Genomic DNA, 25,370 nt, shown 5'->3' with positions numbered 1-25,370 from the left:
TTAAAAGTTTCGTTAGTCGTATGTTTATTAGATACAAAAAATTTGTTTCAAATGATAAAATATCTACCATGATTAATGTTTCAGCTCGAACGGGTCGTCGACTCGAAGTTCAACGCCGAGATCGTCACCGCCGATGCCGCGGCAGCAGAAATCGATACCCACACGAATCCAAGAACCGATGAGGTCGTCGCTACCGAGTCTACAGAGGTTGCAGTACCCTAGGCCCGTGAAAACGCTACAATCGCCTGAAAGCCCACAAATGCGTAAATCGCTGTTACCAACGCCACCGTTAGCAGCAAAAAGAACGACAGCCGCGGCAGGGATACCGAAGGCTCGCGCCCACTCGGCTCCTCGACGCTAGATCGCCAACAATAGTATCAAAGTACCTTTTGGGGAAAGAGATTTTCTATGATCGTAGTATCTACGTTGTAAATTGTTGATTTTTTATTTTGTTAAACGCGCTGATGACTGGATAACAGTGGAACAAAGAAATTTTGTTTATTTCTGACTCCAACGATTTCATATCTAAATCGTAAATTGTAATTTAGTTTTTATTTTCATTATTTGAACTGTCATGTTATTTATTAAAAAACGGACTTTGTTATTCAGGCATCAGCGGACAGTTGAAGAATGATCAGAATCTCCTATATTAGGTATATTTTCGCTATGTTGTGTACATATAGTTTATCGAGCGAATCTTCGATTATGTACCTACAATAAATTCAAATTTATTTACTAATGAAAAAATTTGTAAATGCGTGCCTGTTAGTGTCGTATGGAAATATCACATGCGACGAAACGATCAAATTCTTTTATTTATCATTACGAAATTAATATTTTTATTATAACTTTTAGATATATGATTCAGATTCCTATTTATTCATAGTCGCTCTGATAGTGCAATGTATCTTTTCTAATTTATCGTTTGAGTTTCGGTATACTAGAACGCAATAGAGGTAAATAATTCATCAGTATTTGTGAATGATTGGAAGAGTGATTTTTACATTATGAATTCAGTAGAGTACTTACATAGTTTAATGATTTGTGTCTTTACTATTATGGCTATACTCAGTAGCTATTGGAAAAGTACTTAAAATATGATAAATTCAAAAGTAAGTCTTTAATGAGCATATTTTTGAAATTATAATACGTTATCGAGTGCTTTCCAAAATGATAAAGAGGATTTAAATTTTTTGAATGAGTGAGACTTTTATATGAGAGTGATGTAAATGTTTATGTGCAGCTGAGACTAGCTAAATGCTAAATGATTTCATTGATTTTTACGAAAAATATTAGTAGCAACATTCAAGTTTTAAGAAAACATCACTCCACTATTAAACTTGTAAGCAGCCAAAAAATTATTTTCAAGAAAGTAATTATGTAAATATGTTGATTGTAAGAATACTTAGTATGGTATTTTTATGTAAAGTAAATTACTGGTAGTCTTAAATCCAGTTAACATCAAATGAGGGAACACAAGTTGTTTGAGTGACTAAAAAACTTTTTTTAAGTCATTAAAAACTGAGATTTTTGAAGGAATATGTAAAAAGCATGGATAATGAATAAGATATGAATTGCTGTAAATTTGATTTTCAATGCATCCGAAATTTAATCATGTATAAAAAATAAAACTCATGAATGTGCCATTTGGCAAAGTCTCAAATATAAACTGCAAGATGAGTAAATAAATCACATTTGCAAATGAAAAATTATTCAATTTATTTTTTTTAATATCCTTTTCCTATTTTGAATACTTTTTTAGGTTATTCTTTAAAAAAAACTATAATCAGAATATACTATTTAAATAAGTTGTTTTATTCGTAAACGCATTGTATTTAGTAAAATTTGGTAAGTAAATTAGTTTTATATAAAAAAACTAGAATAATTTGAAACATTAAAAACACGCTTAAAATAAGCTGTATTCTCGAAAGTGGAAACTAAAACAATGAAAATGTATATAAATACATTGATCGATTAACTCAATTATAAATGACATTTAAAAACATTTTTCGTCAAAATACATTATTCATTTAATCTAATTGTTAAAAAATAATGTCAATTAGCAACAAAAGCCTTGATTTAATTTTTTTGTCACGATTAATTAATCTTGATGAAATTGCATTCATCGACTCCATGAAAGTAACTTGAATAAAAATGACTTTAGTTGCGTAAAGTGGTACAAAACGCGAATTAAAAGCTAAACATCATTTATTCAATAACAATGATAATTCATTTTTTATCTTTATCATCGTCTATTAGCTCTTTCTTTCCGAGAGCTTTATTGTCACATTTTTTGTCCTTCTCACAATCAAAGATTTCTCGTTTTACAGTAACTTTATTGTCACTCCACCGAGTATCGCTTTTGGATTTATTTTCGTTTGGAGTTCCGTTGAGCTCATTGCTATTTTTCTCGTCTTTAATTTCAACTATTTCCACTTTCTTATTATCTTGTAAACACTTTCCAGCAATGTGACAAATATTTTTCAAAGCTGTTTGATACGAATATGCTTCAGTCTAATAAATATAAAGCAAATACAATAAATTTTAAAGTATTGATCGAATTATTAATGAGTTTTATATGATTTTACATACCGATATTTTTTTAACTTTATCGTCTGATCCTCTCAATCTATCTTTATACATTTTCAAGTCCTCGGATAGATCTTTTATACTGCTGCTTTGTTTCGATGACTTTTCACTGAGTGTCGTTAATTCATGTTGTATTTCCACCATTTTTTTCTCTGTTTCTACTCTAGCACTCTCCGATCTTTTAAGTTGGTTAATCAATTTTTCGACATCGATTAAAGAACCTTTAAACATGATAAAACCGTCCGGTACAGATTCCATCTCTACGTCATCTGTGCCAGCCTCTCCTCGTGCACGTTTTGATGGTGGCCCGCTTCCGATAAATACTGGTAGTAATTTTTTGTTGCCTATAATAAATTTTAATATTTTTATTTTGAATTTTGAATTTAAATTATATTTTTTAATAATAAATTTTTTTTACCTAAAGCCAAAGACTTAAGCGTTTCCTCCTCGTTATCTATTTTGGAAATGGTATCACCATTATCAATATCATCTTTCTTCACATCCTTGGTATCATCGTCCTTAACTTTATCAGTTAATTTACGATAGTGTAATGAATCTCTTGTGACAACTTTTTGGACTAGTTTCCGAACTTGTGCGCGGGATAAATTTAGACCTAGGGTGTATATTAACTCTTCAATATCTTTATCAAAAATGTAACCACAATGAGTCTGATCAAAGTAGACAAATGACAAAAGTAGGTAGGGATCATGAGTGTATAATTTGACCCGCTTTTTTTTGCCATCCTTATCTTTATCTCGTCTTCCATCCCTTACCGAATCGTCATCCTAGAAGTAATAGCAAAAATGTAAAGATGGATTGACTATAGATTATTTATCACTTTTATCGAAAAAATTGTATGGCTTAATTTTACTTTTCCGATAGAAACTTACATCTGAATCATCATCATCGTCATCATCTTCTTCGTCGTTTTTATCCTTATCTTTATCGTCATTTTTACTTTTGGTATCTTTATCATCTCTTTTATCTTTACAACTATCGGCTTTCTTCTCGTCTTTTTTATCATCTTTTTTAGATGACTTCCTATCATCCTCTTTTTTTTTGTCATCTTTTTTATCTTTTTTCTTTTCTTCTTCTTTTTCTTTTGGTTTTTCAGGTAGAGAAAATAGTGATCGGTAAATACGAAAACCAAAATCACGCATCAACATTTCGTTAAAAAGTTCTGCGAATAAGGAAACTTCAAAAGAGTGTTCCTACAAAATAAAATTGTTGTGTTATTATTTTAAAATTTTAAAATGCGTTCGTGCCTAGAAAAATTAGGTACCTTTGTATCTTCTGGTCTATAATCTAGTAATACGCTTAGAGACATAACAGTGCAGTCGAATTTCCCGCTTTTTGCCGTTTTCGAAGGATGAACAACTATGTGTGGAGCTTCAGGCAAATTGAATCGTTTTTCCAGTAAAGCTTTTTCTCGTTCGTATGATTTTTTTTTATCTTCGTCATACTATAATATGAATTAATTATTATATGATATATTTTACATTTAATATATTGTAACAAAACAATCTTAATATTATTAAATTTTTCAAATGGTTAAATTTCTCAAAGTTAAAACATACCTCTTTGACATCTCTATCACGGTCTCTTCTTTTGTCTTTGTCCTTTTCTTTTTCTCGGTCTCTTTCTTTTTCTTTCTCTCTATCTCTGTCTTTCTCCTTTTCTCTTTCTTTTTCTTTTTCTTTTTCTTTTTCCTTCTCTTTTTCTTTTTCCATTTCTTTTTCATTTTCTTTTTCCTTTTCTATCTCTTTCTCCAACTCCTTCTCGTTTTCTTTTTCATCGACACCGTCATCGGCAGGAGATGGTGGACATTCTTGATCATTCTCATCAGATTCCTCTTTTCCTTCTTCTTTAGCTTTCTCGGATTTCAAAGCTTTTGTCAGTTTTGCTTGAAGTTGAGATTTCAATCCCTTAGAGTTTAGATTTCTAGCGGCCAATTCCGATCGCAGTTCATTTACCTTGACAAAAAAATTATAATTTAAATGCTCATATCGAAACTTGTATTACATTTATTGAGTATAATTTTACGAACAATCATATTTTTAGGATCCAGTTGAGAATAATGTGTTGGTTCTTTTTGATCTCCGGATATCTCTTCCTGAAATAGAGAAGAGAAAATTTAATAAAAACAACTTCAGTAGGTACGATATTGAAATTCTACGAAACTGAAGCAGCCCTTATAACCAAAACATGACTACACTCTCAATGTCATACATACGTTCATTCATTCTAACATACATTCAATTAATATTAAATGCAATCTGTAATATGTTATAATATAATACAACAAATATCTTTAATGCGTCAATATTATATATAAAATATAAGAAACTGCTAGACTCTTAGAGTGTCCTGGCTGTGATGTTGGTGTTGTTTCATTGCATAATAAAATTTTAAATTCATAAGTACTAAGTTAAAAAGTAAATGATTATGGTGGTTTGTATAAAAAAGAAATGGTGTCAAATGAAAATCGTCTGAGTAAACATGAAAATGACAAAACTGCTGCACACATTTCCTAGAGTAAGGCCTTGCTCACTTGGCTAATTTTATTTCTGCTTCATGACCTATATAATTAATTTCATTGTCATTCGTTACTCTTTAATGTCTTTCCATTTTTTTGAAAGTTTCTTTCATAAACAATCAAATTAATTTACAAGCATGTGAAGCAGTCTTAAAGTAATTGGGTCAATCACTTGAATGTATGCTAACAAAAAATTCAAACATACAGATAGTCTTATAAACATCGAGAATGAATGTTTTGGCAACAGAAAAGAGCTAATCTCTTACATAAAAGACAATTAATAGAGAGAAATAATTGGGAAAGATAAGTATTCGTTTAACATGAATACTCTCATCTATGTTATGAATGTGAAAAAAATAAAGCAATAATGATTAGAAAATAGGGTTTGTAGATAAGGAGTAAGAAAATTAAAAAAGTGATAGATAAAAAATAAGGAAAGAAATGAATTGTGTTTATAGATGTGCTCTGCCAGTGCCTTTTGCTCGGCTGCCGGTGCGACTGCCACCAATGAAGTCTCGTTCTCGACATTGTTCTCGCTCGTTGTAGACGTTGCATCTTGCTGCTGCTGCTGCTGTTGTTGTTGTTGCTCGACAGCAGCGATGGTAGTAGAAGTAGGAGTAGTAGAAGGTTCACTTCCACGGCTTAATTTGCGCTCGAGTTGTCTTCTGTAGCTACCGTTTAATGAATCCCATTCCAATCGAGTGGGAACGCAGCGCCAAACGTCTGGGAGAAAGAGTATGACAGTTTCAACGCGAGAAGGTAGTGGCTTGCCGGACTTGTGATGGCTGCTCTCGGACCTTCTGTAGTAGAGCTCCAGGAAGCGGTACCTACATTCACCCCATGCACATAGGGCAAAACAAACAAAAATACAACTAATGGGCTTCTCCATGAATGATCATTCATTATTATCATCCATCAACACATTTTTTTACTCCGATGCCTTTATAAGCATCCATGTTCATTTTAATCTGTCATGTTTTGCCAAAGAAGAGATAGAGAATTATGTGCTATTATTAATCATGGTTCCCTTTGCTGCACACTTAAAAGTTTATTTTATTATTTAAAATTCATTTTTTCATGAATATGAATGATTCTTATATAATAGATAAAATAGTGTATAAAATGACAATAAAGGATTAAAGCAAAAGTATAAAGTAGTCAAGAAAAATTAAGTTAAATTTTGCCTTGACCAAGTACATTAATAGAAGTACCTGTGTTTTTCTTTTTGTTTTTTTTTTTTTGTTTACTTAGAGTGCTTTTTTATACTTTGATGCATATGTACACTTTCAAGCAATTTGCAAGCAATACCCTTTGGTTAAAGTCCAGCATACTATTGATAGTATTTTCACATTAAATTTATTGTAATAACTTCTTGTACAGAATTTTTCATTGCGTAAAAATTAAAAATTTTCAGCTTACAATGCAAATTCAATGAAAAAATAAGATGTAAAAACAAAGAGAATGAATTCAATCTTCTGTTCAAGAAATTTTCATTTATCATTTAAAAATTTACGTACACTAAGGAGTTGTTTCTCATAAAATGAATTGTAAAGAGTTATAAGTACGTACCATTGTGTGCAATTAGATAAATCAATTCCAGTTAAAGCTTTGCAAGTTCTGATGGCTGTTTTTATGAGTACGGACGGATCTTTGTCTGGATTTGGACCATCAAGTGAAGGGCTCCAAGGACCACCGATTGCCATTGTTTCGTTTTTGCCTCGTAAGCCCACTAAAAAATTGATCAAACGTGTAGGGTGAATGTAATCACGGTCGCTGTCTCGATCCTCTGTAACGCCGCAACATCGTTTGTAGATTTCTTCCATTTGTGGCATAGAAATAAGTAAAACCTAAAATAAATATTAAATTAGAGTAATTTTTACTTATACTTCATAATATTAGTAGGACACTTACTTTGGCAGAAAACAAGTAATCTGCATCAGGGGGTTCTAGTATAGATGTATTTTCAATTGGTGGATCAATATCCTTGTGCATAACATGAAAGGAGCAGGGCTTGTTAAGAGTAAATGGCATGTGAGGTGGAAAAGCATCTACCCATCGAAAGTTGGTGGAAAAAAAATCACTGGGAATGTACATATTTTGGTAACGCCTTTTAATCTCTAAAACGTCCGCTTCAGGCCTATTTGCAAAAGTGATGAGATTAATAGAATTTAGTTGTTTTAAAATAAATGTAATTTAGGTTTTTCAAGTTTGTTGCACTTACAAATCTAAAGATATCTTTGGTATCTGCACCATGTAACGAGGTACCACTCTTGTTCTACGTCGAGGTCTTGGGGATTTGCTTCTTCTTGATCTGGATGGGCTACGTTCCTCTTTCTTCTCTCTTTCTCTTATCCGATCTTCTCTACGACGTTTACGTTCAATTTCATCGTCATCATTTCTTCGATCGCGAGGTGATCGTTCTCTAACTCGTGACTGCTTATTTCGATTGTTCACGGAAGAGCTAGTGGAATTACTTGTACTAAATCTACTATTAGAAGAATCTGATGGAGGAGGTACTGCACTATATGCTCCTGTTGATCTTACAGGTTGACTTTGTCGAGCAGCTGTTGCCGTTGTCTGTGAATTAGCACTGCTGGTGTTGTTACCCATTGGGAGTACTTGTATCCTTGTTGCGTTCCATTTAAAAGTCATGTTATGACTAAAAGATGCTTCTACAAGTACTCTATCACCAACAGCTGGATTTGATCCCTTGACACAAGCACTAAATGATGCCATTTAGAATTAGACTTTTAAAACTAGATTTAAATGATTCAAATTTGAAAATGTTACCTTGTTTGAAAAAATACATCCTCGTCAACAAAACCAAAGTTTTCATGTACTTTTGTGACTGTTCCAGTAAATACTCTTTGTTTGGTTGATGAAGGAGGCACATTTTGTTGTTGAACTTGTTGTGCCGCTGCTGCTACACCAGCTACTGATTGCGGAAAAGCATTGGTGTTTATTGTTCTTGGAGTAGGATAAGAAACTGTAGCTACTTGAGGATATAATTGTCCACCTAGCCCAGATGACATATTGGCATTTAACTGAGCCATTGATGCCATGTTAATATTTTGCTAAAATAATAGTTAAACAGAATAATAATTTGTTTTTAATTTATAAATATTTATACAAATAATTTTACTTGTTGCAAATTAAGGCTCTGCTGATATACTTGTTGATTTGGTGGTTGGTATTGAACCATTGGTTGACCACCCATAGCTTGATTCATTGCTTGACCCAACATTTGTTGAGGAATATTTTGAATTCCTTGACCTGTAGAGAAAATAAATTTATAATAAATTGAAGAAATAAAAATCATACATAAAGAAGACCTGTAAAGTGTACATAATAGAGGTATGTTAAATACTTTTATTCTTTTGAAAAAAATGGAATTGGGAGAATTAAAAAAGTAAGATTTTAATATTATTTTAGATGAATTTTAATTTTTAAGAAAAAATGAAATAAAATAATGTACAGAAACAGTATCCAATAATTTACTTTATGAGATAGTCTACAGTTTCCCCAGTAAGTTACAATCTATTTTTATACATTTATAATGAATAGTTTGAGTTAAAGTCAACCTCAAACTTTAGGTTCCGGATGTTGCAAAAAAATCGAATGAGCATATTAAAGGTTTGCAGCTGAGGATTGATGAAGGAAGTGATAATGCATAGAAAAAAAATGCGTTGTTACCTGCGTTTCGGGCCCAAGGCGGATGCTTGCCGCCGCCGAAGGGTGACATGTTACTCATGATGATGGTTTATTATGCACAAGTTTTGCGCGTGTCGTAATGAAACGACGACGAACCTGCACGACGCAGTGCTAATATATGCGGTTGACGTATTTTGCAATGTTCTTCCTTTCCTTTTTTTTCCACCTCGGCGTTTTATTAAGTTGCGTGTGAAATGTCTTTGCACGGCCTAGTTGAATAGCTTTAAGCGGTGTCGCTTATACTATAGTATATAGCAGTAAGATACACACACTGTTTTGGCTCTGGTGATATACACAATAGCAATTCAACGCTGCAAGAGAAACGGAGAGCCTGCAGAGAGGCGTCTCTCGATGCAAAATTACACTTTACTATGCTTTCAGCTATTTCACAGTGTGCGTCCCGAGCATAAGCCGCCTCATCTGCGCTATTTTGCCTCCATGTACTATTTGCAATTTGTGGATCCGGCAAAACCGTGGGAGCCGTGCAGTAGCAGCATACAAAACATACAAGCGTCAATTGACCGCGTCAAAACAGTTCTTTGACGCAGCCGGACTCCGGATTAAAAGCTGTTTACGATTAATCCTGCAAATAGAAATAATAAAATTCAGAAGACATATTAGCTAAGAAAAAAAATCAAGTGCAGTCAGGATTGTCTTGTATTTTTTTAGTGTTGATTATCGATCAACAATTTAAATAAGAATCTACGCTCGACGGGAATGTCGTTCGATTTCCTGCTAAAATAAACACATCGTTCAATTTTCTTACTTTAATATCGAACGTAGACGAGTTGTTTCGTAATAAAGTCAATAGTAATAACCGTTGCACATCGATCAATGCTAAATTCGATAATTCTCTTTAGCATAAAAAATAATGTCATTAAGCATCGAATTGCATTTATTTACTGCGAATGTGCAGTACCCAAACAGTTATAAATTTCGCGGTCCCAAAAAGCGATGGTGTGTTTGTGTGTATTCATCGGAAATTTGTGGAGCCGGAAAAATTACGTAAGCGTGCCAACACTGCATACCATCGTGATAGACGATCATAATCACAGTATAGTAAGTCGCGACTAGCCGGTACCAGCACGTGTTCGCTAAGGTACGGATCACGAGTTGAAACACCATAGAATCCCCGTGCAGTGCATTGAAAAATTGATGCAATTTTGCCAGACTAGAGAAGAAAAATAGACAGAGAAAGGAATTCAGTATGGCTTTGGGATCGATCGGACGGTGCTTAGGACTAGCAATTGAATCGACCTTTGTTGCTCGTCGCACGGGCAGCGGCGCAGCGGCCACAGCTCTACAACAACGTCAACTTCTTCAGTCGTTGGCAGGTTCGGATTCGGTCAACATCGCTCGCTCCTACGCCAAAGCCGCACCCGGTCAACCCGCCAACAAAATGACTCTGCCAAAGGTCTTCTTCGACATGACGGCTGACAACAAGCCCGTGGGCCGTATCGTCATGGAGGTTAGTCCCATGCAGTCGTAGAACGTTTTTCCTACGATTCCCACTGTAGCGATCTTTTATACCCATTGTTTATCCTTGCACGCTTTCTCATGTTTCGGCAAAACCGAAAAATCTATCATTATCGACGGAATCATTTTGGAGTTGTTGTGTCAAAAAATTGCGAAAGTTTGAAATATACCCGTGGAGAGTGTATCTGACGTCTCTTTTACGGAGTTTCGCGACGTCACTTTCACATAGAATCGTTTGAATTATGAATTATTTCAAAGTAAATAATGAATCGCCTACGCGAGGCTCGACTTAATATTCAACGAGACATCGATCGCGTTCAACTTTACTCCTGGCTCGATTGATTATAATTTTCAGCTTACTCATCGGAAACGGAAAAAAGTCGATATCGCGATGGAAAAAAAATTATTTTGACGCGATAATAAACACTTTGGCGAACAACGTGCCTATCTTACGATCTACAGTATTGACTAGCGCTGTTTTTTCTTTTGTTATTATGTTAGTAAAGGTGACAACATTTTTTACGCTGTCGCGTGTGCTGTCGCGGCTCTCCTTTGACCCTGTGCTCGAAAAACGAATATTTCCTTCTTTGAAAAGTAGACGAACGCAGCAAGCGAATATAAGTAAGCGGGTCAAGTATCATTAAACTACTGCGGCGGTCGTTTAAATTCTTCCGAGTCTCAATTCATCCCAACGAGCGTGTATACGCACGACGATGGCGTTTAATTATCCCTCAGCGAGAGAGAGAGAGAGAAAGAGCCCTTGAAGGTCGTATTAATTCAAGACTCATCTTTTTTAGCTGCGCACGGACGTTGCACCGAAAACGGCAGAAAACTTCCGGGCTCTGTGCACCGGCGACAAAGGCTTCGGATACAAGGGCAGCTCGTTCCACCGGGTCATTCCGAACTTCATGTGCCAGGGTGGAGACTTCACGAATCACAACGGCACCGGCGGCAAGTCCATCTACGGCGCCAAGTTCGAGGACGAAAACTTCCAGCTGAGACACACCGAGCCGGGCGTGCTGTCTATGGCCAACGCCGGACCCAACACCAACGGCTCGCAGTTCTTCATCACCTGCGTCAAGACTAATTGGCTCGACGGCAAGCACGTGGTCTTCGGCAAAGTCGTCGAGGGCATGGAAGTCGTGCGAAAAGTGAGTCGTGCCTCATTTTTACCTTTCTTCAAACAAAAAAGATGATCCCCTTCTGGCTTCACTTATTTTGCTCCGATAATGAATCGATCGGTGCATCTATCGAAGCGAAGGGAGAGTAAGGTTCAATCCAATTGCTTCGTGTCGGCTCTTATTGCCGATGTGAATCTCAAGGTTGATACAAAGTATACATTATACAAATATTAATTAAGAAATTACTTTGGCGATTTGACTAGTGCATAGAATCGTATCTACAGCTATTACAATGTCAAAGATGTTTGAATATTCAACGTTTTGCCTTCGATTGTATACGTTCAAAGCACTTGTTTAGAGACTAAATGCATGTTAGAGTAAAGGTCGTCGCATCGGTGATATTTGTCACACGGAATAAACTAATTCAAACTTACGATTCGCTTAAACATTGCATTTGTGCAACTAAATTTCTTCGTACGAAATTGTCCTTGGAGAAGTAAATCATAGCCAGTACAAATAGTAACTATTAACAAGTAAGAAAAAACTTGAAGCGCGACGGTCAGACCGAAAAATTCTATTCCTGGCTTGTATAGATAGGCTGGCCCTAATAGTTAAATGACTGTCGGAGCTACGTCGGGGCACGCACAATTTGTTCCATGATTTTTCGCACTCATTGACCCTATACGAAAATAGACTCGTAGCGTCGCCGGTGCCACTCGATAGCTTATAGCTTCCTCGTGCACTTTTTTACATAATCGTGACTAATTTCTTTTCTTTTCAGCTCGAAGCATTGGGATCGCAGAGCGGCAAAACGTCGAAAAAGATCGTCGTCCAAGATTGTGGCGAAGTCAAATCATAAGCTGCTCATCGATTTATAATAATTATAGTTGCTATTTTTAAACATAGAAAGAACAAAAAAGCAGAGCGAGTCAGCTGGCTGAATATAACAATGCATAAAATATATGTGCGAATCGGTCCAATTACCATCAATAAGCAAGATGATCTCGTATTGTAAAATATGACATTGTATCGAGTTGTCCATCGTCGACCTTCTCTATCTCTATATATATGTATATCTTCCTTATACTAAAGCCTTGTATGTCCCACAGTGAAACGATGCATCGTGTTACATATATGTATAAAATACACGTACGTACACTTTTTAATACAATGGATTAATCATGCGATGATTATGTTTATCGCTTAATGGGTGTACGTCCGTGTTTATGTGTGTTAAAAGTGCGACGTGCACGTGTCTTTGCACATTATTGTTATTAACGTCATATATAATGCAAAAAATGCACGTATGCTCGTAAAAGCATTTATCGAATGTTCTTTGAAATGATGTATAAGTAATCAAGTTTATAGTTGGGAGACGAAAAAGGGCCACGTCTCTCATCGATCTATTACTCTATTGCGTGTTCTTTTTAGTTGTTGAAATTTTGTGATTATGGATCTCCGATTATTAAGTACGACAATCGCACAAGACCAGTAACACCATGTTATTAAAATCGATATCTGTTTCATGAGTGTTCGAAACAATAGTGAATACACAATTTGATTGTTACTTTTTTCGTTAAAAGCTCTAAGTTATTATAATTTTTATTTCTTTAAAATAATAAAATGTTGTTTTTCGAAAAAAGTCAAGTCTAAAATGTAGTATGTTTTCAAACATTGAAGATTTATTTTGTACAACATCATTTTTCCAATTTATTTTCTGTTCTTTTAATCGGTTCTAATGTAATCTATTTAATTTATAATTCAACTTTCCAGTACAATTAAGGTGATACTCTCAGATCTTACAATATTTTCTTGTTAAATAACATTGAATGAATCTACAATTTGCTGATAACGATTCATGTCCCTTAACGCGTAACATAATGCGACTTATAATTGCGCTGTAGCATCAGTTTTACAGTGCACTGCACAATCGTTTGTTGTCACAATACACAATTTATTTTTCGACTTTTTAGAATATTCAGCTAAACCGCACCGTCCTGCGACGCGTGCTACTTCTTATAAACTATCATTTCATACAGCATAGCTCGTAAGCGTGTGTAAACGCTTGCACATATTGTAATATTCAGTAAACAATATTTAATACGTTCGCGACAATACATTGGTATATATCATTTTTTATTAATATTATTAATTCAAAGAATTACAAATACGGAATGTTTATAGTTAACGAAAAATCGAAACCTTATTTACAGATAATGTTTATTTATTATTACAGATTATTTTAACCATTTTTAATTTGATATAGATTTATATTTTGTTGGTAACCTTGAAAAATTGCCGAACCACCACACACATATACTCGTTTATTACATAGACGTAAGGTAAATATTATTAGGTCGGTAGTGGTAAAAAGGAAATTGCATTCATCGCAATTATGTGAAAATCAATAATCAACTGATACGTATATACATACATACTTTATGCATACAAGCATCTAGAAAAAGGACATCTTTCTTAAAACGCGTAAAAAAACATCTTGCTCGATTGCTTTTTTTTACGAGCAAAATTTGATAATTGTATTGCATTTTGCTTTTTTTTATCATTCGTTGCAGAAAGTGATATTTATATTATGCGTATATTGAGCACTCAATGTTGTTAAGTTGATAAAACAAATGTATTTTGTTTTAGTTATATATTATTTTTATCGGATTTTAAAATTCAACCAAAATTAATACACTGCAACGCCTTTCCTTTTATATATGTGTATTATGAGGAACATTTATCGAACGATTCAACATCAAGTTTTCATTTACAAATCTCTATACTTTTTTTGTACACGAACATCAGACGCTTTATTAATTATTTTCATTTTTAATGAGGTTTATCTATATATTATTAGATAGACGGAACAAAGATTCAGAAATTTTATTCTGAAATCTAAAAAAGTTTTTATTATATTGTTTTTTTTGTAATAATTTCTGTACAATATTTTATTCTAAATTTTTTATTAACTTTTTTTATAACAATTTTAAAGTTTACCATAATTTTCTAACTAAAGATTGTCTATACATTCATAATGATGGTCCATAATTTTTATTATTTTGATCTTCTATCGAAATGTATCATTACGTTAAATCTTTCAACTTTTTCTTTTTTTTTTCAAAAAATATATCATCACTTATGTCGTAGCCTAAATATATTATGAGCTATAATAGCCAGATGTAGTTGTATTTTAGCCAACTAGTAGATTATACAATTTTTAGTCAATGTACAATTACACATTACTTGCAAACAAAGTGTCCCTCGGGCTTGACATGGATATCAGTAATTAATTACTCTTATTTGCTTACTGTTAGTACACGAACGAATCTTGCAGTAGACTCTATTTACTGTGGCTTTTCAATTAAAGGAAGGGAATGTTCTGCATAGTGAAATAATAATTATTTAATTAATTTTATGGTATTCAAATAACGTCCTTTGTCCAGCAGAGGATCAAATGCAAGACTTTTATGCAAGAATTTATTTTCATTTTTGCAATTAATATCTTCAACACCTATAATTATTTATGTTCTAAAATTTTTTAATTTCATCTCGTCTTATTTCTGAATCGCCAATCATCTCCACTGTATAAAAATAATTTACTCAATGAATGGAGCCATATGTAATAAGTAATAACTATAGCGATTAGCAAAATAAGTGATTGATATTCTAAAATGTGAGTTATTCAAGATAGAGAGAGAGAGTAAAAAAATGAAATCGTTCAAGATATTGTTCAAAGAAATCGATGTCTTTTTACTTTGAATTTAAAAGTAAATAGAATTGTTGATTCTTTTTGTTACCAGGTAATTTTAATGACTCACATTTATTCAATGTACATTGCTATCGCCGAGGCGTCGAATGCTCTGTCACTTTGAATATCAAGTTTCGATTGCAAGAAGCTCTAAACGATTATTATTTATTTATCATGGTAGTCGAACAACGGCTGCACCATATTCATATGATACATTTGGCTTTATCTATTATAATGGTCAGCGTAAAAAACGTCTAATTAATCGCACACACGCCAACGTCGCGATACACGCGCAGAACGAAATTTACAATTAGCTCGAAAGTCCTGCAGGACTCTGGTAATCAACCAGCAAAACCAAAAGAATGACACACGCGAGTGCACAAACTGTCCCTTCGCGCTAGTCCCGGACGCTGTCTTCACTTGACGAACAGATCTTTGAGCTAGGAACGAATCGAGGCATCGCCAGCTTGGTCGCTCTGCTCCGGCTGGTCGTCCTTGTTATTGCTGTTATTGTTATTGTTGGGGGTGCCGGCGACGCTTCCGCTGCTATTGGTGGCGGCTGGGGCGGTCGAGGCCGAGCCCGGACTGGTGGCGAACCAGGCGGCCACTCGGCTGGTCGGGGTGCCGCCGCTGGCAGATCTCGGCGCTCTTCCGGTCGGCGAGTGGACCGTTTTCTCGGCGTCCGGAGTCTCGCCGCCGCCGCCGCCACTGGCACCAACGCCGCTGCGCAGGAACTCTTCGATCGCGTTGCCGAGGAGCTGCGGGCATGAGATTAGATTCGCGTTAATAGAGTCGACTGCATTTTCGGAAATCAATCGGCCGTGCGCAATTCGTTTAACGAGCCTGACATTTTTCCAAGACTTTCCAAGGATAATGGCATTGGCTCGATAATCGAATAGTAGCCCTCCCCTTCTGCTTCTTCGTGCTCCGTAAACTCTATCGGCCGACATTATCTATCTCGTTAGTATCCCGCGCGTCGAAGCTCATAAATCGAATTACTTTCCGGCCTTTCAATGCTCTAGAGTTGATTTTCTCGAGCTACTTTCCGTTCTTTTTTCCATGCTATAACATACAAGTAAAGTGCAAAATAATAAGGGCGAACCTGGGCATCGACTTTGGTGCCGCTGGTGCCGTCCCAAACGACCTTGTGCTTGGCGTCGTCCTTGGTCGGCGAAGTGACCTTGGACAGGCTCTCCTTCACCGCCTTGACGACGCGCGACTTTTCGAATTTGAAGCTCAGAGTGGTCGGGACGGCGCTCGACTCGCCGCAGACGCTGCGCTGCTTTTTCGCCATTGGCTGGTGTCGTTTGGCGAACCACGAGGACGCCGAGATGGTCGAGGAGCTGTTTTTCGACGACGACGACGACGTGGAGCTGGTGGCTGCGGCCAGCGATGCGCTCGTTGCCGATTGCTTGTCGCCGCAGCCGTGAAGTATCGACACGTCGAAACTGTTGGACCGGTTACTCTTTAACCTGTTGGGGAGGGTTCAACACATTTTTCAGTTAGTATACACTTTGAAATGAGCCAGTGGCTTTTTGTCCATGAAGCTTCAAACAAAAGTTTTAAGGTGACACACTGAGAAAATTGATAATAGTGTTAGTTGCATTCAGTATTATTATAAATCCGAACGAAGACGGAACGGATTTGGCCTCGTTTAATAGATTCGTAGTATTTTTTAAAACTTCCTTATTCCATCTTCGTCCTATCAATTTCCCATAAAATGAATTATAACGGTAAACTTAATACATAGCTGAGAGAAGAGAAAAAACACCAACAAAATCAATTGCAGCACACAGGTTTTTGTTTGCAAAATTGATCAACAACAATAAAATCAACCTGTTTCTCCTCTGCTCGATCGTTTTGAAAGTAGACGTCGAAGGTTGAGACTTGCCATTAGCCGGCTCTTTTGGCTCCTCGTCGATGCCGCAGCGATCGATCTCCGTCGCCGAGGACGTTAGCGAGCTCAAGATCGATATGAGATCGGTATTGGAGCAGACGATGCCGGAGGAGCCGGAGCGAGGCGGGATCGGGGGCGGCGGGCCCAGGGGTATCCTCGGCGGCATCTCGGAGGCTCTGCGCCGCGTCGACCTGTCCGACGGGATCGTGGCCAGACCGAAGTCCGAGTAGCGTCGGCACTGGGACGCGGTGTATCGCTGGGCCGCGCCGGAAGTCGAGCCGTTGTTCTCGATCGGCTGGACTTCGCAGACGCGCTCCCTCGACGGAGTTCGCCACATTTTCAGTCGCACCTATTAACGCGTGCAATTGCCAACGATGAAACGTTTTTCATTATTATATATGCCGTAGGACGTGTTCCGATCGATAGTCTCGGCACGCCAAGTATATGCTCGAGTGCAATATAACTCGTTACGCGAGCTAATATGCGGAATTTTACACTCGCGGCTAATGTGTTGTAACCTTGCCACGGCCGTCCGTGACTCTGTGCACTGCACATCAATCGATCGATTTCTCATTTAAATACGTTCGTTTGTTTTTCAAGGATTAAAGCCCTGAAGAACGTGTGGGAAATATATTTTTTATCGCTCATTTGCATTGGTAATTTTAAAAATGGAAAATTGAAATCGACAATCGGACTTTGTTATTTTTGTCTGTGCAAGCAACAGGAAGTTTCGCGTCGTCGATCCGATAAAACGCTCGCGACAATTTCGTCAATGTCACTGTCGAAGGACAAGCGCCCATTTTTGGAAAATACGGATCCAAGGGTGCAGCGAAACGGGCGCAATAAAATAAGTTTGAAAAGCTCACCTTTCTGGCTTTGATGTCGACGATGTCGTCCATCATGTCGAGCTGGAGATTGTGGGTGCTGCCGCTGTTGCTCGGCGGGCCCGAGAGCAGTCCCGAGGAGTCGCGTCTGCCTGCCAGGATGCGGGGCGCGCCGCCCATGGGAAAGGCGGCGATGGACTCGCGCCTATTGCGTCCGAAGAGGGTCGGCGGGACGCGCGATATCGTCACGACGGAGTGCCTGCGACCGCCTGGCTGGGGTGGCGTCGACTGCGACAGAGTCGCCAGGAAAGCTGCCTCGCGCGGCGACGGACCCGAGCCCTCGCCTCCGCGCTCGCTCAGACGGCGCACCTGCGAACCCCCGAGCCATCAGCCCAATCAGCCAACACACGTATTATATGTATAGTATATGGTGCATTAGTAAAGCTGCGGTAGTTTGTACACGGACAGCTGCACACGCGCAACTACAAGGAGAGACTTTGCCCTACGCGACGCTTCTGCTACTCGGTAAGGTAGCTGCAAGTGTGCAGCTGTCCGTGTATGCGTGCCTGCCTGCCAGTGGCTGTGTGTACGTAAGCTTAAAGGCTCACAGGCACGCGATTTCCAATGCCGATGTTGTCGTATAGTCGAGGGAGAAAGAGCGTACGCTCGCTGCTGCTTATCGTTTCGAGTCGATGCGCCAAGTCTCGATCGTGTAAAAGCTTTTATCGCCGAAAGAAACAAAAGCAGAAAAAGACGAGCTCGAAAAAAGCAAGTTTGCAGCTAATAGATAGCTGTTTGTGTTGTACAACAAGCGAGTCGCGTTCGGTGTGGCGCGCCAAAAGCTCGGGGATAGCTTATAGCTCGCTGATCGATTGTTAGCCGCGGGGGTTAGTAACCTCGCTCTCTCTCTCTCTCTCTCTCGACTGCTTCGTGCCCCTCGATTACGATCGAGCTATTAGGTATATAGGAGGCGAATCGAACTTACCTGCGAGGCGGTGATGCCCGAGGTGCACTGAGGCGTCGGCAGGGAGTGTTTGCGGGCCTCGCGCCACGGCGACAGCAGGTACGGATTGAGTCCGGGCGAGTCCGGGTCGAGGCACCTCGGCGGCGAGTCCGACTGCTGGTACTGCAACGTGTCGGCGGCCTCCTCCTCGGCCAGTGTGCTCTCCTCGACGACGATGAGGGGCTCGCCTCCGCCGCCGCTGCTCGACGAGAGCGACGACGAGTACTGGCGTCGCATCGTCCCGGCTTCCGCTAACACCGATACCTGCGGGCCCACAAAAACAAGCCGTATTTTTACTTGGACTGCACTCTCAACCATCCGATTCTCGACGTATCGAGCAAAGCTGTCGGCCTACGGGTTCGGTCTCGAAGATCGTCGCTAATTCCATGTCCCAGTGCATGTTTGCAGCGCAACGGCTCACGCAACTTTGACGTTGTCTGTGATAGCTCGTCAAAATTATAATGCTTATTTTTATTGGGAATGAAAAAAGTTTTCATTTCAAGACTAGAAGCTATTGGTTTAAGAAAAGCTTGAATATTTATAAATAAATGATTATGTGGAGCAAATCGATCGTTAATCGATCCAGGTCGATAGGTTAATTTCATGGAAATCCGACGCTTCTCATTAACGCGAGGCAGCTGCACGAGCTTCGCTTCCGAGTGTACAGATAGATCAAAACATTTCTCCGTCTCTCTCTCTCTCTCTCTCTCTCTCTTTGTGCATCGACGTATTATATTATATGTTGCATGTGTGTGTGGCTCTCGCGCACACATCTGCATGCCTATGTATCGTACGAGCGACAAAGATTCTACATATATACGTATTATAGGAGGGGGACGTTATACGGTCGCTCGCCACAATTAAATCAACGACCAAGCGCGTCTCAGTTTCTTCTTGGTCTGCTTCGTAGCTCCTTGTTAATTTTACACGAAAGTTTAGCTTTTTTTCCATCGTGTAAAAAATTGCATCGAGAATGCTGATCGCGGGTATTCTCATCGTCGCCTGCCTCGTGCCGCAGTCGCTCGGGTAAGTATTTTTTCATGTCCAATGGGCCGCTTGCGCTCCTCGCATTTTTCTGTCAAACACAAATACACTTGTACATACATCGGCTGCTGCTGCTGCTGCTGCTGCTACGTTTGATTGAGTTGGACGTTCATTTAGCGAGTATTCAACGCGGGATATTCGATTTTCCGATATATAGAGAATATTTTAGATTCGAACGTAGCGCAATGATGAAGTTTCGCTTTGGGCTTGTGCGCGCGTCAACTTGTGTGTTCTGTCTATATGTGCAATACGTAGAGCGAGAAAGAGAGAGAGAGAGAGATGGACGCGCTGCAGCCAAGTGGTTTATATATAAACACACTCTCACATACACATGTTTATTATGGGACGACCATCAGCTGATGTATCGTGCAGCTCGCTTTTGCTGCCTGACCAGTTTCTCGTGTTCTCTACACTTGTCCGTATAGATTGACAAAAAATTTTGACTTGCCCGAGCCCTTGACTTTTTGAGGCAGAGACTCAATGCTTACTGAGTCGATCAATTTTTACAATAATGATAGAATTATAATTATTTTGCTCCAAAAGCCAACGAGTCATGCTTTTGTTCCGACGTACTATATACATGCATCTATCGGTGAAAGCAATGACTTTGCACGCTTATCAGGCTCTCGACTTTGTCTCATTGTCTGCCGACGATACTACTGTTGATAAGAATATATCGCATTGAAATTTTCAGAAAAAATGCCCAACACCCGGTGGCAGTGGCCAATTACGATTTACTGATCTTCACGCAGTCCTGGCCGCCGACCAGCTGCTACGAGTGGGAGGAAAAGTCACCGAAACACGAGTGCAATCTGCCACCGAACGAGGAGTGGTCGATCCACGGCATCTGGCCGACCCAGAACCACACGATGGGCCCGTTCTTCTGTAATGAGTCGTTGCACTTTGATTTGGCCGCCCTCGAGCCGTTGAGAGCCAAGCTCGAGGTCAAGTGGATCGACGTGCACAAAGGCGGAAAGCCGCACGAGTTCTGGAAGCACGAGTGGGAGAAGCACGGCACGTGCGCCATCGACATCGAGGAGGTGAGCAACGAAAAAAAGTACTTCCAGAAGGGCCTCGATTTGATCGAGAAATACGACATGAAGGGGGTGCTGGCTCAAGCTGGCTTGGCGCTCAATCGGTCCTACGATCTGCAAGATTATTTGGCAGCCGTCAAAAAGGTCTTGGGCACTAATGCCTACGTCGAGTGCGTCAGAAATCACGTGAGTTCCTCACTTCCTACAGGCGTAAACAAAGAAACAAAACATTAATGACTGACACAGGCTCTCTCTCTCTCTCTCGTTGCAGAAAAAGAACGAGTCTTACGTATCGGAATTGAGAATATGCTTCGACAAGAAATTCCAGCTGATCGATTGCAACGGCATCCCCGAATTTCCGAGCAATTGCAAACGCAGCGACAAAATAATCTATCCGGCCTGTCCACCAGAATTAATCGCTCCACCGATGGTTAAACAAGTTTGACGCGCGCTTGCCAATATCATCAATATTAATCGAGTGCGAGAGGCAGTGTCGGATTTTTTTCATTCGCACCATATCGAATCGCACTGATTCATTTGACGTTTTTTCCTATGTAAATAGTTGGGATGTATGCGAGAGCCAAAAATTATTTTAATCAACTTTGTTTGCGCATCAATACATTTTTTATTCATAAATTGTGCTCTACATTAAACTTGTGTCATTCATTTCGTCCACGTTAAATTTGAAATGACGTTTATTGCTCTTTTTACAAGGTCCTGTGTCGAGTCGAAAAGATTGGCAGAGTCTCGGTAGCTTTTTAAATATATTGCGCAGCTTTGATTCATTTTTTGGTACATCTGGCTTACCGCGAGTCAGTTATACTAAAAAGCTACAAGCTCGAGCCGAGTATTTCATTAGAGCGAAAAGCAGCCAGTCGCAAAGTAGTCGAGCTAATGAAACTGCCCCACCGAGTTGAAAACAAGGAGCGTATATTTACGTGAGTATATTTTGCCACCCACCGAGCCAAGCTCAAATAAGTCCATTAGAATTGAGAAGTCGAAAGGTGAGTCCACAAAACTACCGAGCAGAATAAATAAAATAGATTTGCGATTTTTCAATAAAAGCGATTTGTTCGACCATATTTTTCAATGGAACATGGAGAATATGTATCCCAACGGCATTAGCTCGTTGTTTAGTCTGATATTTATTATACACCAACAAATTCACACACTCGAGTACATATGTTACCTATAGGTACACGAGGATGAGTTCTGATTTCCCTGCAGATTACCCTCGGTGTAAATATGATGTATCGACGCGAAGGATGTGCCGCCTTACCTTTTGCTTTCGCTCGTTTGTGACCGATATTTTGGTTTCTACATCAAATTGCCAGTCGTTATGAATTTTCATACAATGTGCTGTGATTATTGGAACATATATTTTTTGTAAATTGAAACATGCCACATTTTTTGAAGGATATTTTTTACTTTATTTTAATTTGAAAAAGTAAATTAAGCATTTCAAGTCAATACGAGAACAATTTTTCAATTAATTACAATTCTTCTATGGATCTGCAGAATCGATCGGTCTGTCCCTCTTCCGATGTAGATGATCATCCAAATAGACTGCCTGGTGCAATTCCAAAAGTACTTCATTTATGAATGAATCACCACATATGGAGCATTCGTAACCTCGAGCACGAGGTCTTTCTTGATTGTTAGAGGCATCCTGACTTGATTCCTCAGAATTGTTGATCGTTGATTGTTCTTCACTGTTGGTTTCTACTTTTGAATAAGGAAATTGCATACTCTCCTCATTCAACCGATCTACTTGTTCATTCGCTCGTAAAATTTCATGCATACTGATCCCTTGGGCGAGGATATTCTTTGATTTACGCACTCGATCTATCAAAACTTTTTGATATAAATTATCATCAAAACCTACATCACCCCCCCAATAGTGTAGTTTTCTGTCGTTTGGATAATTGGTGGGATACATTTCCCTTCTCCTTTCATATGCATCGGGAATGCCAGGGAACTTAACTTTACCTAAAGTCAGACCACATAGATCATCCTTTGTATCATTCGGATCATCTTCAGTGATTAGACCCTCGAGGTGTTGATGTAAGTTTTTGAGGGCCAATTTATTAAGCTTATGGTCATACTTCAATAACGGTTTGGTTTCTTTCAAGTGACTTGGAATTTGGTATTCATTACTGAAAGAACCTCTGACTTTGGTCCAAATTTCGATGCCACGCTCACTCCTGACATGAATGATCAAGTCGTTGGGAAACAACTCGTAGGGTTTTTTTAAGATTTTAATTGTTCCATCATCGTTCTTTGAATTATCGACACTGCTGGATACAGGAGGCTTATATGCCTTAAGCGCCTCTTCATAAAGTGATTTGACAAAGATTTCCTCACGAATATTTGCGAGTTCTGAGCCTTGTTGACCACTGCCGTATTCATTCACTGGGTGTTTATTATTGTCATCATTTACTGATTGAGAATCAGCTGGCTTCTCGTGCATACCTTTCTGGCTAATAACTATGGGAGAAGAGTCATCCTCATTCACAAAATCTTCGTCGCATTGGCCGCTGACCAATTCATCTTCATCGACACTCGTTTGTCTTCTACAAGTCACAACTAAATTACGCGGTTTATCTTCAAACCGATCACTTTTTCCACTCAGAAATTCGTTAAATGCTTTATAGTCAAACTTTGTTTCCGTCAAGTCTTCGTTGACAATATTATTTAACTTCAATTTGAGCTCTGCACGTGTTTTTACAACAAAAATATTCTGGCCGTACTCAATTTCATAAAAAGTATTTATTTGATCATCCTCATTTGAAGTCGATGCTTCCTGATCTATCTTTTTTTCGAAAGCACCAGTAACTTGAAACACCATGATGCTAGAAATATAAAGATTCGGCGGTAAATTTACGTTAATAAATTTTAAAGTACAGCTTGGTTAGGCAACTGAAAAGACTCTGATTGCGAATTATCGTAAGATACACAATTAGTAAATATTGAAAGCCAGTAAGTATAGACTGAAAAGCGAAAATCAAAATAACGTACTTTCAGTTGGTAAATTTGAGAAGTGTTGATACTATTTTTATACTTTTATTATTATTTTGAACGAGAACTAGACTAATTTATGAATATCGAAACTCAGATATTCATATACTAATTGTTGTATTATTAATTTATTATTTGTGTACTCATTTCAAATTTAAGTATTTATTATTTTCTGGTTACGATGAAAAAAAAATTTAAGACAAAAAAAAAAGATTTCTAAAATACAGGTAGAAAACGTTTTCTATGTAGTACTTTACGATGAATTGTAAAGACTCGAGGCGTACTAGGTCCTTTCGAAAAAAAGAACAATATAAAGGGGTGTATACAAGCCGTATTCACGCGCTAGAGGAAGAGAACTAAAGAAAATAGTGTGATAAAATTTGTCGCTGGGCTGTTGTTGCGCTTTAAGTTTCCCTGGGAACGCAAGTTTTCCAGTGGGAAATTTTATTTTCGTTACTATAGAGCAGACTTTGAATAAATTTCACGTATTAAACGTTTGGGAATTGTGCGCAGTCTTTATTTTTACGATTCAAGGAAATGGAAAGAAAAAGGAAATTCTGATAAAAGTTTTGGAATGCTATTACTGACTTGTAGTTTCTTTAATATCCGATTAGAAGCATGGCAAAGAGTTTACTGCTTTTTGCCTCGCACACGCCGATGCCTTCATTATAGGTTCCACTCTGATGGCCCAATGAGATACATCGCACGGTGTAAAAGAAATTATAGCATGCTTGACATTGAATTTGAAACGAGAAAAAGTGGCCGGTGACAAGAGCCAGGCGTGATCGTCATATGGATTTGTTAATTAAAAAGAGCCTCAGTGGCATTTATTGTGGAAAAATGGTTGAAATATCAATATTATAAATGTCTAAGATCGAGAGGTTGTGAGCCGAGTTGTCAGAAATAATAGTTTAGTTTAGAATAGTAGGTAGAAATTGAAATTATATTGAAATTATGATTGCAGATGTTTCATGAAAAGTCGCGAAAAGAAACGTGTTAATTATATAACATGGGGGAAATTGTCAATTTTTTCTTAATATCAATTACGTTTGCCAAGGCCATTTACCGATGCGTAAGAAGCTTATGTATCTAATAGTAAATTGTCGTACACAACGCAGAATGTATCCCTATACTTGGCTGGCTGGTCTGTGCGACGCACCTGGTGCAGATCAGCATTGATCGAGCGATATTTTCTCCTCTCCCGAAGGCCCTTGGGAGTACTTGCGACATTTATTAAATGTTTATTTTATTTCGTATCTGAAAATTACTACCATCGCCGTGTATGTGAGTCGTTCAAGTTTTTTAATGAATTTTCGATCGACAGATGATGAAACGTAACTTTTTTTGGCGAGAAATGTTGAATAAT

General features: G+C 38.2%; 5 protein-coding genes across 11 annotated transcripts in view; 3 read left to right on the top strand and 2 right to left on the bottom strand.

Annotated features, from left to right (window-relative positions):
• Positions 1-1,712, top strand: part of LOC106649544 — a 62,504-nt gene extending 60,792 nt beyond the window's left edge. For 6 of the 7 annotated variants that reach the window (XM_023459393.1, XM_014367019.2, XM_014367010.2 and 3 more), the window contains one exon: positions 85-1,712. In XM_023459393.1, the coding sequence (XP_023315161.1) occupies positions 85-361 (277 nt within the window). In that variant the 3' untranslated portion in view covers positions 362-1,712. The remainder of the gene's footprint in view (positions 1-84) is intronic. The other variant, XM_014367027.2, reaches the window with a different exon arrangement.
• An 82-nt stretch (positions 1,713-1,794) lies between these two features.
• On the bottom strand, positions 1,795-9,589 carry LOC106648089 (cell division cycle and apoptosis regulator protein 1-like). The gene is made up of 14 exons (XM_014364770.2): positions 8,819-9,589; positions 8,268-8,398; positions 7,916-8,199; positions 7,347-7,847; positions 7,037-7,262; positions 6,695-6,972; positions 5,601-5,952; positions 4,637-4,702; positions 4,286-4,562; positions 3,872-4,053; positions 3,480-3,800; positions 3,008-3,374; positions 2,593-2,933; positions 1,795-2,514 (listed from the first exon to the last, which is right to left on the bottom strand). The coding sequence occupies exons 1-14, from the start codon at positions 8,874-8,876 to the stop codon at positions 2,230-2,232; spliced, it is 3,669 nt and encodes a 1,222-aa protein (XP_014220256.1). The 5' UTR covers positions 8,877-9,589; the 3' UTR covers positions 1,795-2,229.
• A 303-nt stretch (positions 9,590-9,892) lies between these two features.
• On the top strand, positions 9,893-13,565 carry LOC106648059 (peptidyl-prolyl cis-trans isomerase-like). The gene is made up of 3 exons (XM_014364720.1): positions 9,893-10,304; positions 11,110-11,463; positions 12,215-13,565. The coding sequence occupies exons 1-3, from the start codon at positions 10,044-10,046 to the stop codon at positions 12,290-12,292; spliced, it is 693 nt and encodes a 230-aa protein (XP_014220206.1). The 5' UTR covers positions 9,893-10,043; the 3' UTR covers positions 12,293-13,565.
• On the bottom strand, positions 13,094-19,518 carry LOC106648042. Its single transcript, XM_023459401.1, has 6 exons — positions 19,264-19,518; positions 18,891-19,172; positions 17,948-18,274; positions 17,021-17,430; positions 16,287-16,656; positions 13,094-15,942 (listed from the first exon to the last, which is right to left on the bottom strand). The coding sequence occupies exons 1-6, from the start codon at positions 19,306-19,308 to the stop codon at positions 15,625-15,627; spliced, it is 1,752 nt and encodes a 583-aa protein (XP_023315169.1). The 5' UTR covers positions 19,309-19,518; the 3' UTR covers positions 13,094-15,624.
• A 260-nt stretch (positions 19,519-19,778) lies between these two features.
• LOC106648051 (ribonuclease Oy-like) lies at positions 19,779-21,639 on the top strand. The gene is made up of 3 exons (XM_014364708.2): positions 19,779-19,934; positions 20,647-21,172; positions 21,258-21,639. The coding sequence occupies exons 1-3, from the start codon at positions 19,882-19,884 to the stop codon at positions 21,429-21,431; spliced, it is 753 nt and encodes a 250-aa protein (XP_014220194.1). The 5' UTR covers positions 19,779-19,881; the 3' UTR covers positions 21,432-21,639.
• The last annotated feature ends 3,731 nt before the right edge of the window (positions 21,640-25,370 follow it).

This window comes from Trichogramma pretiosum, unplaced genomic scaffold (genome assembly GCF_000599845.2).
Source record: "Trichogramma pretiosum strain Unisexual culture from Peru unplaced genomic scaffold, Tpre_2.0 scaffold57, whole genome shotgun sequence".
Classification (NCBI taxonomy): domain Eukaryota; kingdom Metazoa; phylum Arthropoda; class Insecta; order Hymenoptera; family Trichogrammatidae; genus Trichogramma; species Trichogramma pretiosum.
This window is presented reverse-complemented; position numbering and strand designations above follow the sequence as displayed.